This window comes from Vombatus ursinus, unplaced genomic scaffold (genome assembly GCF_900497805.2).
Source record: "Vombatus ursinus unplaced genomic scaffold, bare-nosed wombat genome assembly UNPS02006779.1, whole genome shotgun sequence".
In the NCBI taxonomy this organism is placed as follows: Eukaryota; Metazoa; Chordata; class Mammalia; order Diprotodontia; family Vombatidae; genus Vombatus; species Vombatus ursinus.
The window spans coordinates 25307213-25322634 of NW_020946557.1; the positions used below are offsets into that span (position 1 = coordinate 25307213).

General features: G+C 35.7%; 1 protein-coding gene across 1 annotated transcript in view; it reads right to left on the minus strand.

Moving 5' to 3' along the window:
* STX7 (syntaxin 7) overlaps window positions 1-15422 on the minus strand; it is a 60748-nt gene that overhangs the window by 8706 nt on the left and 36620 nt on the right. The window contains exons 3-7 of the mRNA XM_027848677.1: window positions 14835-14904; window positions 6038-6131; window positions 4715-4852; window positions 2951-3003; window positions 2119-2215 (exon numbers count right to left, since the gene is read on the minus strand). Coding sequence (XP_027704478.1) covers window positions 2119-2215; window positions 2951-3003; window positions 4715-4852; window positions 6038-6131; window positions 14835-14904 — 452 coding nt within the window. The remainder of the gene's footprint in view (window positions 1-2118; window positions 2216-2950; window positions 3004-4714; window positions 4853-6037; window positions 6132-14834; window positions 14905-15422) is intronic.

Consider the following 15422-nt stretch of genomic DNA (forward strand, 5'->3'; position numbering starts at 1 on the left):
TCTGTGTGTGTGCGTGTGTGTGTGTGTGTGTGTATCAAGGTCCTGATTTGTGTGAATCAATTGTCATATTTTACATAATTATAACTTTGATTAGTGTACATTCAAATATATGCAACCATTTCAGAGGATTCATTGTTTGTACTAATAAGGACGTATAAATATCTTGTTTATACATAGTTATTTGCCTGATTTCTCTTCCATTAGACTATGAGCTCCTTGAAGGCAGAAATTATTTTTTTCTTTTCTTTGTGTCCCTAGTGGTTAGCAGATGGTGGGGGTTAATAAATGCTTTGTGGTCATTGTTGTTGTCGTTGGAGATGCAAAAGCAAATAATCTAGGATATGATCCATGTGGGAATTCCCTCTAAGAACACAGGTTGCTTAGATCCTAGACACACAGAGACTAAGTGACTCATCCAGGGTCACAAAATTAGTATCAACAGTAAGATTTGAATCAAAGTCTTGCTGATTCTAAGACAGATGCTACTATTATGAATTAAGAATAAGGAAATAGGATCTACAAGTATTTTAAATCAAGTGATTTTAAGGTAATTGGTATATTTAAAACATAAAAGTTCATTATAGGATCATCATCATAATAATGATCCTAATAGTTCAGATTTATATAGGTTTACAAAGCATTTTGGGTCTAAGAGGAACCTTACAGATCATCTAATCCCCCTTTGTATTTTACAAGTGAAAAAAATAGAGATGCAGAAGATAAATGATTTGCCCAAATTCAAACTCCGGGAGTGGGGAGGAGGGGAGAGGGGAAGTGGCAGAGATGAGATTTGAGGCCATGTCCTCTAATTCAAAGTCCAGTGCTCTTTCTATTATACTATTCTCTATGTGATATCTTCCATAGCACTTTAGACATTTATTATTAATAAAATTAAGACACTAAAATGTCTTCTGATTTCTTCAGTCATCACAGAGCTATCAAATGTCCCATAGGATAATCCATTCCTTTTTAATTGTTTAAAGTTTCCAAACAAGAATATTTATTTTAGTCCAGTAGAGGGCACCTAAACCCACATACTCCCTTCTTTAAAGGTCCACATCAAATATAAGTTCCTACAGGAAGCTTCTCCTAAGGCAGGGGTGGGGAACCGAGGCCTCAAGGCCACATGTGACCTTCCAGGTCCTTGGGTATGGCCTTTTCACTGAGTCCAGGTTTTACAGAACAAATCCTTTTATTAAGGGGACTGTTCTGTGAAGTTTTGATTCGGTCAAAGGGCTGCACTTGAGGACCCAGAGTGCTACATGTGTCCTTGAGGATACAGTTACCCCACCCCTGTCTTAAGGCCTCTCCCTATCAGATTTTCCCCTTCTCCTTCTTCAAAATTCTCACAGCACTCTCTAGAACTCTCTTCTGTCTATATAATGTTCTACTCCGAATCATGTTTATTTATACAAATGCCTTATTCTCCACTCTGTGCCCCAATTTGTCATTACTTGATAATACATTTTTGGAGAATCAGAGCTATGTAATTTTTCATTTCTACCTTCCTAACATTTGTAGATTCCACCCGAGGCCACTTAGAAATTTTTATATTTTTTTCTACCTAAGTTATATACACATATAAGACACCATTGTATAGAATAATTTGCAGTATGAGGATATATATATACATACACATATACATATACATATACATATATGAAGTAACAGAAGAATTATATAGTTCCAGATTCAAAGTCACCCAGTATAGGTCATATGATACTAGGAACCACCCAGAATCCATAGACTCTCCCTTTGCATGTATTCCCCACAATTATTTTCTTGTGGCTCTAAATCACTAGGGACTACTGTGCTTAGCTGACTAAAGAATATCCAATAACTTGACCCTTGCCTTTTTTTTTCCATAAATGCCCTATGGCCTTGCATCTTTTGTCTAAGTACAGCTTGCTTTTCTAAGAAATACAGTCCATTTCTTCAAAAAGGAATGATTTTAATGTCTATACTTCAAAAGGTGACTTATTTACGTTTTCTCCTGACATAATTTTCTGTCCTTTTCTCTCAACTCACTGTCCATTTTTAAGGCACTAAAACAGCCCTGGGAAGACCTTACTGTAAGTGTACTTGGCTCTTATGGATGAAGAGGACAGCATAGCTTACTTCAAGTTGCCTAATGGAAGATTCTCTCTCTTGAATAAGGCGGAGATCATCTTCTGTAATGTCTTCATCCTGCAGCTGAGCTTGGGGTTGGGTGTGACTAGAGAAAGAGGGAGGGAAAACACAGGTTGGGTTTAGGGGGAAAAAAAAAAAAAACTAATTAGACTCATATTTTATGTATGAAGATTTGATGGTTTAGAATTGCTTATGTGAAAGTTTTCTCAACATAATGTAAACATTAAACATGCCAAATTAATCTTTCCACTGACAACATGTTATGCTGTTTCAATCCATATTGATCTTAGTCTCATTTTTACTATTCTAAGAAGTATATTTGAAAACTGAATATTTCTTCTGATTTAATTCATTGTAGATCTAATATTTTTTTAATTTAAAAACAAAACAAGACCAGTTACAAATTGTCAACGATAATTTACTTTGACCTTACAAATTTCCACTAAACCAAAATACTTTTCATTCAAGTGTTTTTGTTTTTGGTTTTTTTTTTTTTTGGCTAGTCAATGGGGTTAAGTGACTTGCCCAGGGTCACACAGTTAGTAAGTGTTATGTATCTGAGGCCGGATTTGAACTCAGGTCTTCCTGAATCCACTGTGCCACCTAGCTGCCCCCATCCAAGTGTTTTAAAGATGACAATTGTTCTGAAATTTTTTTCTTTAAGGAATTAATGTTCAACACTTGTCTTCAAATTTATTATCATTTTTGTAAGATGTTACATTCAAAGTTTTAATTTTGGCTCAGAGGGTTTCTTTTCACTACAACAGTTACAAATTTGAACATATCTTTTAATTAACATAATGGCAGGGCTCTCATTTACCTTTCCCAAGACACAAGATTCCCATCTTTAGAACTATCTTCAGGAAAACCACCCTGTGTGATTTAATGATAACATGGAATGTGAAGGGGAAAAAGGAGAAGAAAAAAAGAGAAGAGGGAAGAAAAAGTTATAATTCTCTTGATAAAATTATGAAAGTTACTGTAAACAGATACTTAGCATATGGTGTTATAAAACAGAATTTGTTTTAAATTTGCCATGCTATTAGAAGAAACACAAAAAACTTAACTTAGCAATGTATTCATAACATATGCTATGTAGAACAAATGATAAATACTAATCTGCTAAATATAGAGTACTCCCTTGAAACCATTATCATCATTGGTAATATTAGTTCTATTTCTTTTTAAGGTAATTTAAAATCAGTTTAACTCTGAAATGTTTGTAGTTTTATTTTGGATTCCCAATCTATCAAAAACATTCTTCACAATTATATTAATTTCATTTGTATCTATGTAACATCTTTGCTCAATTTACTTGAAAACTTTTCATAATAATCACATCAGAGTGGCAGAATCCACAAAAAGACAGAACGAAACAACTTTTCAGCGCAGGACAACTTATAAAGTTGGCAGGAAAGGTCTGTTGCACCAGGGTGAAAGTAGGAACAGAGTCCAGAGCAGGCCATGCCAGCACAGACTGGGACCCAGCAAACCATGAGTGGGCCCAGGGGTGACTGAATCAGTGGGAGCAGTGGCAGTTTCCAGACCTCCCACAGATGGTAAAGGGATCGATCAATGGGTCAGAAGGAGATTTACAGGGGTTCCTTCACTGGCACCAGGGGCAGCACTCTATTGCGTTGCCTATTCTTGGATCTGGGTTGCGGTCGTGGGTTTTAGTCCCAGTGCAAGGTGGAGCCCTAGCAGAGCAGATCTTGCAGCCCCAAGGAAGCAGGGACCCTGGTCACAGTTCAAGGATTGAAAAGAATGCTTGTGGTCGCTCACAAACCAGTACACAGTACAGGAGAGAAGTAAACACACCTCTCCCTAGATCAGACCACCTTGGAAGAGCCAACAACTTACAGGTCCCCAGAATTACCTCGGAAGACAGCTGCACAAAAAACCTGAAGCTTGGGATAGTGCCCCCTCCACTTGGGAAGCACAGCCCTCACTTTAGCATAGAGTTAAAAGTTAGGAAATAGGCTGTAAAATGAGCAAACAACAGAAAAAAAAATTGTCCATGGAAAGTTACTACGGTCACAACGAAGGTCAAAACACACACTCAGAAAAAGACAATAAAGTCAAAATTTCTGCATCCAAAACCTCAAAGAATAATAATCACACAACCAGATAGGCAGATATTAGCATCATTGGCTACATGCAGAAAACTTCACTGTGAAATTCAAGTTTTGGGTTGTATGATCTCCAAGAAGGAGGTGCTCCATGAAGGGCAGGCTATTTGAAGAATTCTAAAGTGTACTGACACAGGAACAGACATAATAATTATAAAATGCATTCTATTCTCTTGATTCTATAATTAGGTCAGAAAGAGGTAAAAATAAAGGAAGATGAAAGGCTTCTGCTTTCAGGATATACTTAGTCCACATGCTTCAGAATTTGACAACTTGCCAAAGAATGGATTCACCAAAATCTTCACTGTGCATATGGCAGGCACTCAACAAAATTTTTCTGAACAAATGAATATTTTTGTCAAACACAAAATGATTAAGAACTGATATACACACTGTCTAATCCCTAGAAAGGATTATGATATTTTTATTCTAACCATGAATTTTCAGATACTTACAGAGACCCTGGAACTGGCTCGTACTCTGGCAACAAAATCTTTCTCTTTTTCTGCAGCTTGTCTTTGGACCTTCTGGAAGTTTGTTAGTGAAGTTGTAAATTCAGCAACTAGGCGATCTTTCTGTATTTTCCTTTGACGCTGAAGAAAAAAAAATAGGTTTACTAGAATTAAGCTGTCCAATCTACAAGATGTGCTAACATTTTGTTTTGTTTCATTTTTCACTATTTCCATGTTCATAATTAGTCACCTAATGAAGTCACTTTCCATTGGCAAAATACAAAGTAATTCTTAAGAGCGACAGGTCATTGTTTAGCTTTGAAATGTCCCCAGCACCTAGCATATTACTTTGTATGAACTAAGAATTTAGTAACTGTTGAATGAAGAAATGAATGAATGGTTTTTATTAGCATCCTCATGTGCAATGCATTTCCGGGTTGCTGGATTTCTTGCCCGATGCTTACTATGCAGCTAGGTATAACACTGGATAGAGTGCTGGGCCTAGAACCAGGAAGACATAAGTTCAAATCTGGCCTCAGACACTTACTAGAGTGTGACCTTGCATAAGTCATTTAATCTGTTTGCCTCAGTTTCCTCAACTGTAAAACAGTGATAACAATGGCAAGGTTGTTGCTAGGATCCAATGAAATAATATTTATATAAATGCTTAGCACAGTGTCTGGCACACAGTAGGCACTCTATAAATGTTTATTCCCTTCTCCTTCCCTAGGCAGCACAATGGATAGAGCTCTAGACTTGGAGTCAGGAAGATTTGAGTTCAAATTTTGCTTCAGACACTTATTAGCCATTTTTTCCTGGGCAAATTACTTACTCTGAGGTCTCAGTTTCCTCATCTGGAAAATGAGAATAATAATTGCATCTACTTCACAGATTTATTGTGAGGATCAAATGAGATGACTTGTAAAACTCCAAACTTAAATGTTCTAGGCAAAGCTAGTTGTGGTTAATTTTTGACTACTACAAAATTGTTTAAGCACCTTTTTCTTCAAGAGAAACACTCAATAAACTTATCTTGGTGACACCTTCCAAACTCCACATTATATAGACAAAAGAATATAGAAAAAGAAAAGAATACTCTAATCTTGAATAACAAAGTGTTTGGAGAACCAGGAAAGGAAGCATCATGCATATGGTTAATTATGGATTAAGGCTACTGCTTAGAAATATTTTTTTTTCCTTTGTGAACTAACCTGCAACAACACTTAAAAAAAATGGTGGCCAATATACTATTAAAATAGATCACAATACAATTTAATAATTTATTTTATTGTAAGCACATTACCAACATGTCTAAAAGTTTGATACCTGTTCACTTGGAGTGGTGGGCAGAGATCCAAACTCTTTTATGTACTTATCTGTTTCTTTAGCAAGTTGGTTTGTATACTGTTGCTTCTGTTGCCTAGCGAGAAAACAAAAGTATTATAGCTAAAAAGTTCAGGAATACATTTAAGTCAACAACTCTGCTGCCCAAACCAACTCCAATTAATGGTTTTCTACAGAAGAACTGTTTAAAGATGGTCCTAAAATATTGCAGAAAAACATCCTACCAGGTCTATTATATCATAAGCACTGAGTGGCTAGTCTGCTTATGGTTATTAATCACTGAAAGGTGGAAATAAAAACTGGTTAGTAACCTGAGGACCATAGAACATCAGAGTTGTCAGGAGCCTCTGAGTTCACCTAGACCAGTTCTGCCATTTTACAGATAAAAAAAAACTAAAGGTCAGGTAGGACAAGTGACTTAACAGAGTACCAGCATCTCAAAGCCTAGACTAAAGCTAGGCCTCATGACTCATAGTCCAGTTTTCTTTTTCCTACATGATTTTTAGAGGAATTTTCTAAGTTTTAATTTTATTTTTGTAATATTTGCTAATAACAAAGATTGCACTAATATTATTTGTATGTAGACATTGATAAAAGCAAAATATAACTTGTAAGTAGATGAGAACTCAGAAAAAGAACATATGGAGCTGAGGATTGGGTGTTCAAAGTGCACATTTAAGTAACTTTTTGGACTGTACCTTCTTCTTGTATCTGGCCAACAGTTCCTAATCTTTGACTTCACAGTTTAATTTGCCAGAATGAAAACATTCAGGAAGTTTACTTAATTTCTAAAGACTAAATTATTTTGAATTGGACTATAGTGATAATGGAAACCATTGTTGTACTCATGGACTCAATGTTATAACTTTCTCTGCATTTCTAAAGATTAAATTATTTCAGTTAAGACTGGCTCAAATAGAAACCATAATGATACTAGAAAATTCAAAATTATGAGATTCATGGGTGCCCAGTAATTTTACAATATGTTTATGGACTGAGCAGCTGTCCATGGTGCCAGGGAGGTATTCCAGTTGGCTATAACTGGGTACTTGGTGGTAATAATGATAATTGACAAATATATTTTAAAGTTTCTAAAAAGTTTATATGCATTGTCTCAATAAACCTGAGGGAGGCAGTACTATTAATATTATCCCCATTAAACAGATGAATAAACTGAGGTTCAAAGAGTCTAAATGACTTGCTCATGTCCCACAGAGAGTATCAAAGGAAGGATTTGAATACAGGTATTTCTGACTCTAGGGCAGCTAGGTGACACAATGGATAGAATGCAGAGCCTGGAGTCAGGAAGATCTAAGTTCAAATCCAGCTTCAAATACTTACTAGCAGTGTGTTCCTGGGCAAGGCACTTAACCCTGTTTGCCTCAGAGTTCTCATCTATAAAATTATCTGGAAAAGGAAATGGCAAACTGATCCAGTGTCTTTGCCAAGAAAACCCCAAATGGGGTCATGAAGAGTTAGACATGACTGAAATCACTCAACAACAACAACAACAACAACTTCCTGACTCCTGGTCTAACAGGTATAGCATATTGCTTCATACTTCTCAGAAGTGGCTATCCAGCTTTTATTTAAAAACCTCCAGTGAGAGTGAAACTACTATTTCCAGGGCAACCCACTTTTATGCAGCTCTGTTAGTAAGTTTTTCTTTACATGGAACTAAAATCTTTTTCTCCAAACTTCTACCACCTAATTGTTTCTTCTTCTGTATTCTGGGGTCAAGAACCCTTTTTCCATAGATAGTTCTTTAAATACCTATGGAGAGCTATCATATCCCACCTTAATTTTTTCATGTCTATTCTTCAACTAAAGAATGCCCCATTCCTTAAATTATTAAAGGTGGAATAATCTCAAAGCAATTCACTCCTTAGATTATCAACTTTTTTCCCCCTAAATGTAATATCCAGAATGGAACATTGCACAGCAAATGTAATCTGACCACAGCACAGTCTGTATCACCTTCCCTTACCTTCCTGGATACTATTCCTCTCAATGCAGCCTAATGTAAGGTACTTTCTTTTTAAGGTATTGCCTTTTTCATATGGAATAGTTTAGTGCTAAAGGGGGTAGAAAAAGTGTTATATTAATTGCTAAAGTAGATATGTCTCTGTCATTGCTGAATATTTTGATATCTCAAAGGAGAAGGAAAAGAATTTATTTAATAAAAACTGTGAAAATAGATATATGAAGAAAGTATTCAGATATAATTTAAGCAGTTTTAGAAGAAAATTAACTGTGGTATAAAGATAAAGACTTAAATTGCCTTGTGAAGAATGTAAGTAAGGTTATGACTAATATTATGATTCAGGATAACAGTGAAACTAGGGACTACAGTGAACTCATTCCCCCTCCATACATACTCTACCAACACTAGTCAGGGCAGTTATAAGCAAACAAGTGTTGGTGCATATATATGGCAACTGGGGTTAACTTTGCTCCCAGATAGATTGATCTGAGACCTAATTCTGGACCAGATAGACAAAGGGAGTATAAAGGTAGTTTTTGAAACATTGGCTGGGAGCACCTGAGACCCCAGGGAACCTCCTTGTTGATTGAGATATTATCAAATGCTTTACTGAAGTCTAGGTATAGCGTTCCTCTGATCTTCCAATCTAATACTCTCATCAATGGTATGGGGTTGGTCTGGCCTACCTTGTTTTTGAAAAAGACCTAACATCTTCTCTAGAGATTGATTAGTCGCTTCTTTAAGAATATACTCTAAACGTTTTTGAGAAATTGAGTTAACAAACAAATAATTAATTAAGCACCTACTGTGTGCCAGATATTGTGCTAGACACTGGGGATACAAATACAATGAATACAACAATGCCTACTCCCAGGGAACTTACATTCTAATGAGGGAAACAAATACACACACACATAATAAAGAGAATAAATACTGTCAGTCAGTCAACAGCTATTTATTAAACATCTACAGTTCCAGGCACTGTGCTAAGTGCCAGGGATACCAAAAAAAAAAAAAAAAAAAAGTAGAAGACAGCCCCTGTTCTCAAGGAGCTCAAAGACTAATGGGGAAACAACATTCAAAGAAGATATATGCAAGATACATTGGGGGTAATCAACACAGGGAAGACACTATCAGGAAAGGATATAAAAAAAAAATTAGCAGCTGAAGGGAACAGGAAATGTTTTATGTAGAAGGTGGTGCTGAAGTTATATCTTGATGGAAGAGAGAGATTTTATGAGGCAAAGGCAAAGAGGAAATACATTCCAGGCATGAGAGACAGTTCAGTGAATGAAAAGTCAAAAGAAAGGAGATGGAGTATTGCGTGTAAGGAATAGAGAAAAGGCTAATCTGACCAGATTGCAAAATGGCAGAGGTTGGACAGGGGAGTAATTCTAATGAGACTATATAGATAGGTTGGGGTCAGGTTGTACAGGGCTTTAAAAAGCTAAACAGAGGAATTTATTCTATTTTATCCTAGAGTAAATAGGGAGACCCTTGAGTTTATTGAGCAGAGAAATGAGATGGCTAAAACTGCCAAAGGAAATTCACTTTGGCAGTATTTTGTCAAAGGTGGACTGGAGTAGGTAGAGGAGAGACAGAGAGACCAATTAGGAGACCACTGCAATAATCTAGATGAGAGAAGAAGAAGACTGAAACCAAGGTGATAGCTGTGTGAGTAGAGAAAAGGGGTTTGATGTGACAGATATTGTGGAGCTAGAAATAGCAAGATTTAGCTACTGATTGGATAGTCAGGGTGAGCGAGAGGAAGAGGTTGAGCATAATATAATGCCAAGGCTAAAAACCTGGGAGAATGGTCAGAAACAGGGAAATTTAGGAAGGTGGGTTTGACTAGATAACTTGAGGTCATCAAGGAGAATCTAGGCCTGTCTCAGTTTCTATCAGCCCTTTTTGTTCTGTCATTTACTGGGAAAAAGAGTCTTTTTTCTTGGCAAAGAAACTAGATGGCACAGCAAATAAAGTGATGAACTTGGAGTCAAGAAGAACTAAATTCAAATCTGGCCTAGCTATGAGGTCATTTAAATTCTCTGTGCCTCAGTTTCCTCATCTGTAAAACAGGCACAATAATAGCACTTTCCTTCCAGGGTTGTTGTGAAGATCAAATGAGTTAAATGGATAATGCTTTGTAAAGCTTAAAGGGGGAGATAGATACATAGATAAATGATAGATACAGATAGAGTGCCATAATAAAAAGAAACAAACTATGAGTTGAGTAGCTCTTCCTTCTCTTAGTCATTTGTTTTTGACACACCCACCCTGAGCAGTGGTCCTTTCACTCTCTTGTTTTCCCCAAAATAGCTTTCTAAAAATACCTTTTGGTCCTCAGGTATCCTTACCAGCTACAGCCTCATTCTTGGCTTTTACTAAACCTACTACTATTATCATAGGACCAATTCACACTTTTGTATGACTGAACTATTGCTTCCATTTTCTGAGTATGTCCTTAAAAATTACCTAAGATGATTGAAGATTTCCCAGTGAATCTTCACCAATCTCTTTAGACTAATTTTTCATTTCTTCTTTCCCTTTGAGTCTTCAGACCCTCATTCTTGTGGTTTCTCATTCTTCCCAGACTAATGTCCCTGGCAAAAATTCAGCACAAGGACCATACCTTTTCTATATTTGAACATTTTGAAATCTGATCTTCCATAATCTAGGGTGCACGTAACTATACTATATTTGTTAATATTGTATCTGTATATATTCTCTTTTCTATAGCCCAAATTCTAAAGTGGAATGGTCTCTTTCCTCACCTATATTATCATTAACATCACCCCTAATAATCATTTCCTGATTGCTGAGAATCAAACCCAGAATACAATTACTCCTAGTAGATAATCTTCTATCTTTTGAGGGATAAAAGAATCATTAAGGAAAGTCAAGTAATTATTAGCTATTCTGTTGTTGGTAATGAGAGCTCCAGTAAACGTACAGCTAACTGAAGTCCACCATCACTATCTATCATGCCTCTCTGTTGGGTTTGTGATCTGTTTCCCAAACTCACCTACTTTTTTCCTGTCAAGATGTATCTGTGTACAGACAAATGAGTCCATGGGATTTATTGAATTTCTTGGAATTTTACTTCTATGAATTTCTGGAAATCATTAATGAAATTCTCCCTATAGCTTTCTCCTTCCTCCTTCTTTTTCAGTTTAGAAACTTTTTGATTAAATTTCAAGGCCCCAGGATAAAAATTCTTGGGAAAGATTTCCACTCATTGTCACATTTATAACTAAACACAAGACAGGTGACTGATGAGTTTCTACATGAAAATGTCAATCAACTTGCTGAAGTTTGTTAGCATTTCCTAATCATGCCAAGAAAGTCCAACAGGAAAAAAAGATGAAAATTGCTTACACAACTTCTAAGAAGCATACAATCAAATACTTCTCATCACTTGAATACATTTTACTTGTGTGGTATTCCAGCACCTTACAACTAGATGGTGGATTTTTTTGATCTAGCCCCAAATAATGCTTTAGACAGTAGATGTGAATGCATTTTTAATTAATTGGAATATATGTTCAATGTGAGTAAACCTAAAAGAACTGCTGGTCTAATATTAGTGTTTTCAATAGAATTAATTGTATGTAGAACACTAATTTTCTGATTGAGATAGAACATAGGGAATTTATTCTGTACGTACTCATGCATAATTGTTATGTCCCTCATTAGAATGTAAGTTTTTATGAGTAGGGATTATCTCATTCATTGCATTTTTATCCCTAGTGCCTGACATAGTTCTAGACACCGTTCATATTAAAATTCCTGATATAATTGAAAAATTATAAGAAAACCTTCTCTCTCTAGTGATAGTGGTAGAATATAATTGGATTTGGAGTTGGAAGATTTTGGTTACAATCTTGGTTTTGATACTTATTACCTTTGTTACATTGGACAAGGCATTTGATCTTGCTCAGTTCCCTCATCTGTAAAATGCAGGAACTGGCCTGGATGATCTTTATATGTCCCTTCCATCTTTAAACCTATACACAAGAGGTTCGTAGATATGAATAGAATGGAAGGAGTAAAGTCTAATCCTGATTTAAATTCTGATTTCATCTTTAATTTTTTTTAAAGTTACAAAATTGCAAAAAACCTATAACTTATTAAAGATTTCTTGGAGATCAATTCTAAACGTTCAAGATTTCAATTCCTTATTAACTTCATTGAAACAACTTTAACCAAAAAATTCATCACTCCTATTAAATTTTACTTTGTTTTCCTGTTGTTGTTCAGTTGTTTCAATTGTGTCTGACTCTTTATGACCCCATTTGGGTTTTTCTTTGCAAAGATAATGGAGTAGTTTGCTATTTCCTTCTCCAGCTCATTTTACAGATAACAAAACTGAGGCAAACAGGGTTAAATGACTTGACTAGAGTCACACAACCAGTAAGTATCAGAGGCTGGATTTGAACTCAGTTCTTCCTGACTCCAGGCCCAGTGTTTCATCCACAGCACTACCTAGCTGCCCCTTGTTTTCATAAGCTCTCCTCTAAAACTTCAAATTCAAACTTTCCTTACACTCTTTCTTTTTATTGCCTCCAGCTGTTTGAAACTTCACCTCAAAATATCTCTGTGTCTACTGTGAATATATTTTGTATTTAATTTTCAACATATATGCTGTTTTCTCTCAACAAAGTTTAAGTTCCTTTTGGACAAGAATTTTTTTTTTTAAATTGTAATCCCAGCACCTAATATGGTCCCTGGCACAACCACTTCCTACTAAATACTTAAGATGGTGGGATTGAAACAGGTGACATTCAAATTGTCAAGCCATACTTGGCCCTATCGTTTATCCTTTCCTTTTTCTCTGCCCTATAGATCTTACCTCTTTGCCTCTATGTTGGCTATGAAATGCTAAATTATCTACTTAAGATTGTCATTCCTCTGAAAAATCATTTCTAAAATTATTTGAACTCCATAAAATCTTATTAGAATCACAGAACATCACAACTGGGAGGGAACATAGAGGTTCAGTATTTCATTTTACAAATAAAAAAACTGAGGCCAGAGTAGGGAAGTGATTTAACCATGGGAGTTATCAAGAGAGAAAAGGAACAAGTATCTTGACTCCCAGACTTGGACTCCATGCATCAATCAATGAATAAGTATCTGTTAAGTGCCTAATATATGTCCACTGGGGATAAAATTACAATGAAGGACATAATCTCTACTCATAAGAATCTTACATTTGTTATGTTTAAAAATTAAGGTAAACTGAGGCAACAAAGTCCAGGGCATGTTCATTTTATTGGTGAGACTAGTGACCAATAATAAAAATGAACTAGGCACAAGCCAAGACCACAAGATGGGGCTTAATAGGCTTCATATAATTTTTGAAAACACAAGGGAACAAAGAACAGGAAGCCACAGATGGCAAACAATATGATTGGTTACAAAGTCTGAAATGTCATAGATGATGTAAAACAATATGATTGGACAGCAGTCTGGAATGTAGGGCTAGAAATAACGCTTCCTTCCATCTTGTTATGGAAAGCTCACTGGTGGTGTCCACCCGCACGGTTAATGTCCTAGTGATAACAGACCATGTTTTCTTGAAGGACAGTCATCCATCTACGTTACAGAGATAATAGACCAGACTCCCTGGCATCCACTTGTACCCTTCGAGGATAATAGATTTCTTTTAGTTGTACAAGGGCAGTTAGTGGTACAGAGATAATGATTTTCTTTCCATTAAAATTATTTATAGGAAAACAACTTTTAAAACTTAATTCAAGAGAGGAAAACAACTTCTGGACTCATAAACTTCTGAACTTAACTCAGAGACAAAAAAACACAGCTCAGTCAGTTACAGAATAGAACCAATTACAGAATAGAATCAAATATAAAATATAAATTCAATGTTTGATTTTCTCACATTTTAATATAGAAGATGATAAGTATGTATGTAAATATATACAGAATAAATCCCCAATAATCTATCTCCAATAATGTTCTATATATAATTCACTCTCTTGAAAACACTAATAATATTAAACCATAAGTTCTCTTCGGAGTATTCACATTTAATGCATTTCCAACTAATTAAAAATTTGGTGACTTCTAATATCAAAAGCAACATTTTGGGCCAGAGCAAACCCACCATGTAGTTTTAAGGTGGTGTAGTATCACAATAATAAAATGTATGAAGGTGGCAAGAAACATTTGCAGATGTAATTAATGAGATGGTCACCAGCTGTCCCCTACCTCTTTTTAGATATGAAGAGGGTAGACAAAGGGAGCCATTTACTCCCATTATCCACTGAGTGATGCCATTTGATCTTTAGATCCTTTCCCAGAATCTAATGTCTCCCCCATCAAGTCTATAGCACCCTACTTGTAGGGTAGAGAGAGTCCGTCAGCCCCTTCAGGCATAATGGGCTTCTCTGGAACCTACCAGAAGTCTTCTAGATGGTTCTTCAAAGCAGTCTCAGAACCAGATGAGAACTTGCCCTGGAGATGCCCAAAGATGCCTGTGGTTCTACTATAAGAGCCTGAAACTACCTGTTTCAAAAGCAAAGGCCCACTAAGGTCCATGGGTATCACAACCATTTGTTTAAAAGACTGTTTATCCTAAAACATTTCGCAAATATACACTTTGTAACCAATTTTGGAATGATAAAATTTTAAAAAGAGCAATGATGGATTTTAATGGAAAAGCTTAAGTTTCATTTCATATATACTTCTTACACTGCAAATAACACACTATATTGCAAATAACACAGAAATGGATTTCTTTGGTTGTGGGGGCAAAAAAAAAAAACCACTTACAGTTGTTGCCTCAATTCTGGTGAGTCTTGAGGTGTTCCAAGTTGATTCAAAGACCTTTGTATCTCCGCAGCTACCAGAAAGAATAAGGAAAAAAATCCAAGTCAATAAATTATTTTATGTAGAATATTGCTTTATTGTAGCAACAAAAAGATTTTTGTATAATTGCTTTCAAAGTATCATATTGTAGTAATCAAACAAATGACACAGTGAGCCATGTGAAAGTCAAATAAATGCAGGTCATGTTGTACCATGAATTCTTTTTCAGTGAGGTCTCCATTTTTGCAAATAGTCCAGCTGCTAGCTAAGAAACGTTACTTCAGATTCACCTGAATCAAAACTATTTTTATTAGAATTTTTAATACGTGCAATTTAGTTATGAACTAAATCTCAGAAGGCAAGTTTTATGCCCGAATCATTAAGCAGAGCTAATTTTCCATTAATCCTAGAGTTGTAAGCAACTTTGGAATTTTTGGAGTCCAATCTCCTACTCAACTCCCCATCTAATCCCTCTGACTACCACCTAATTCCACTTTCTTCAATCTTTTGGGACCTAGTTATGATACATATATATTTTCTATCTCTCTCTCT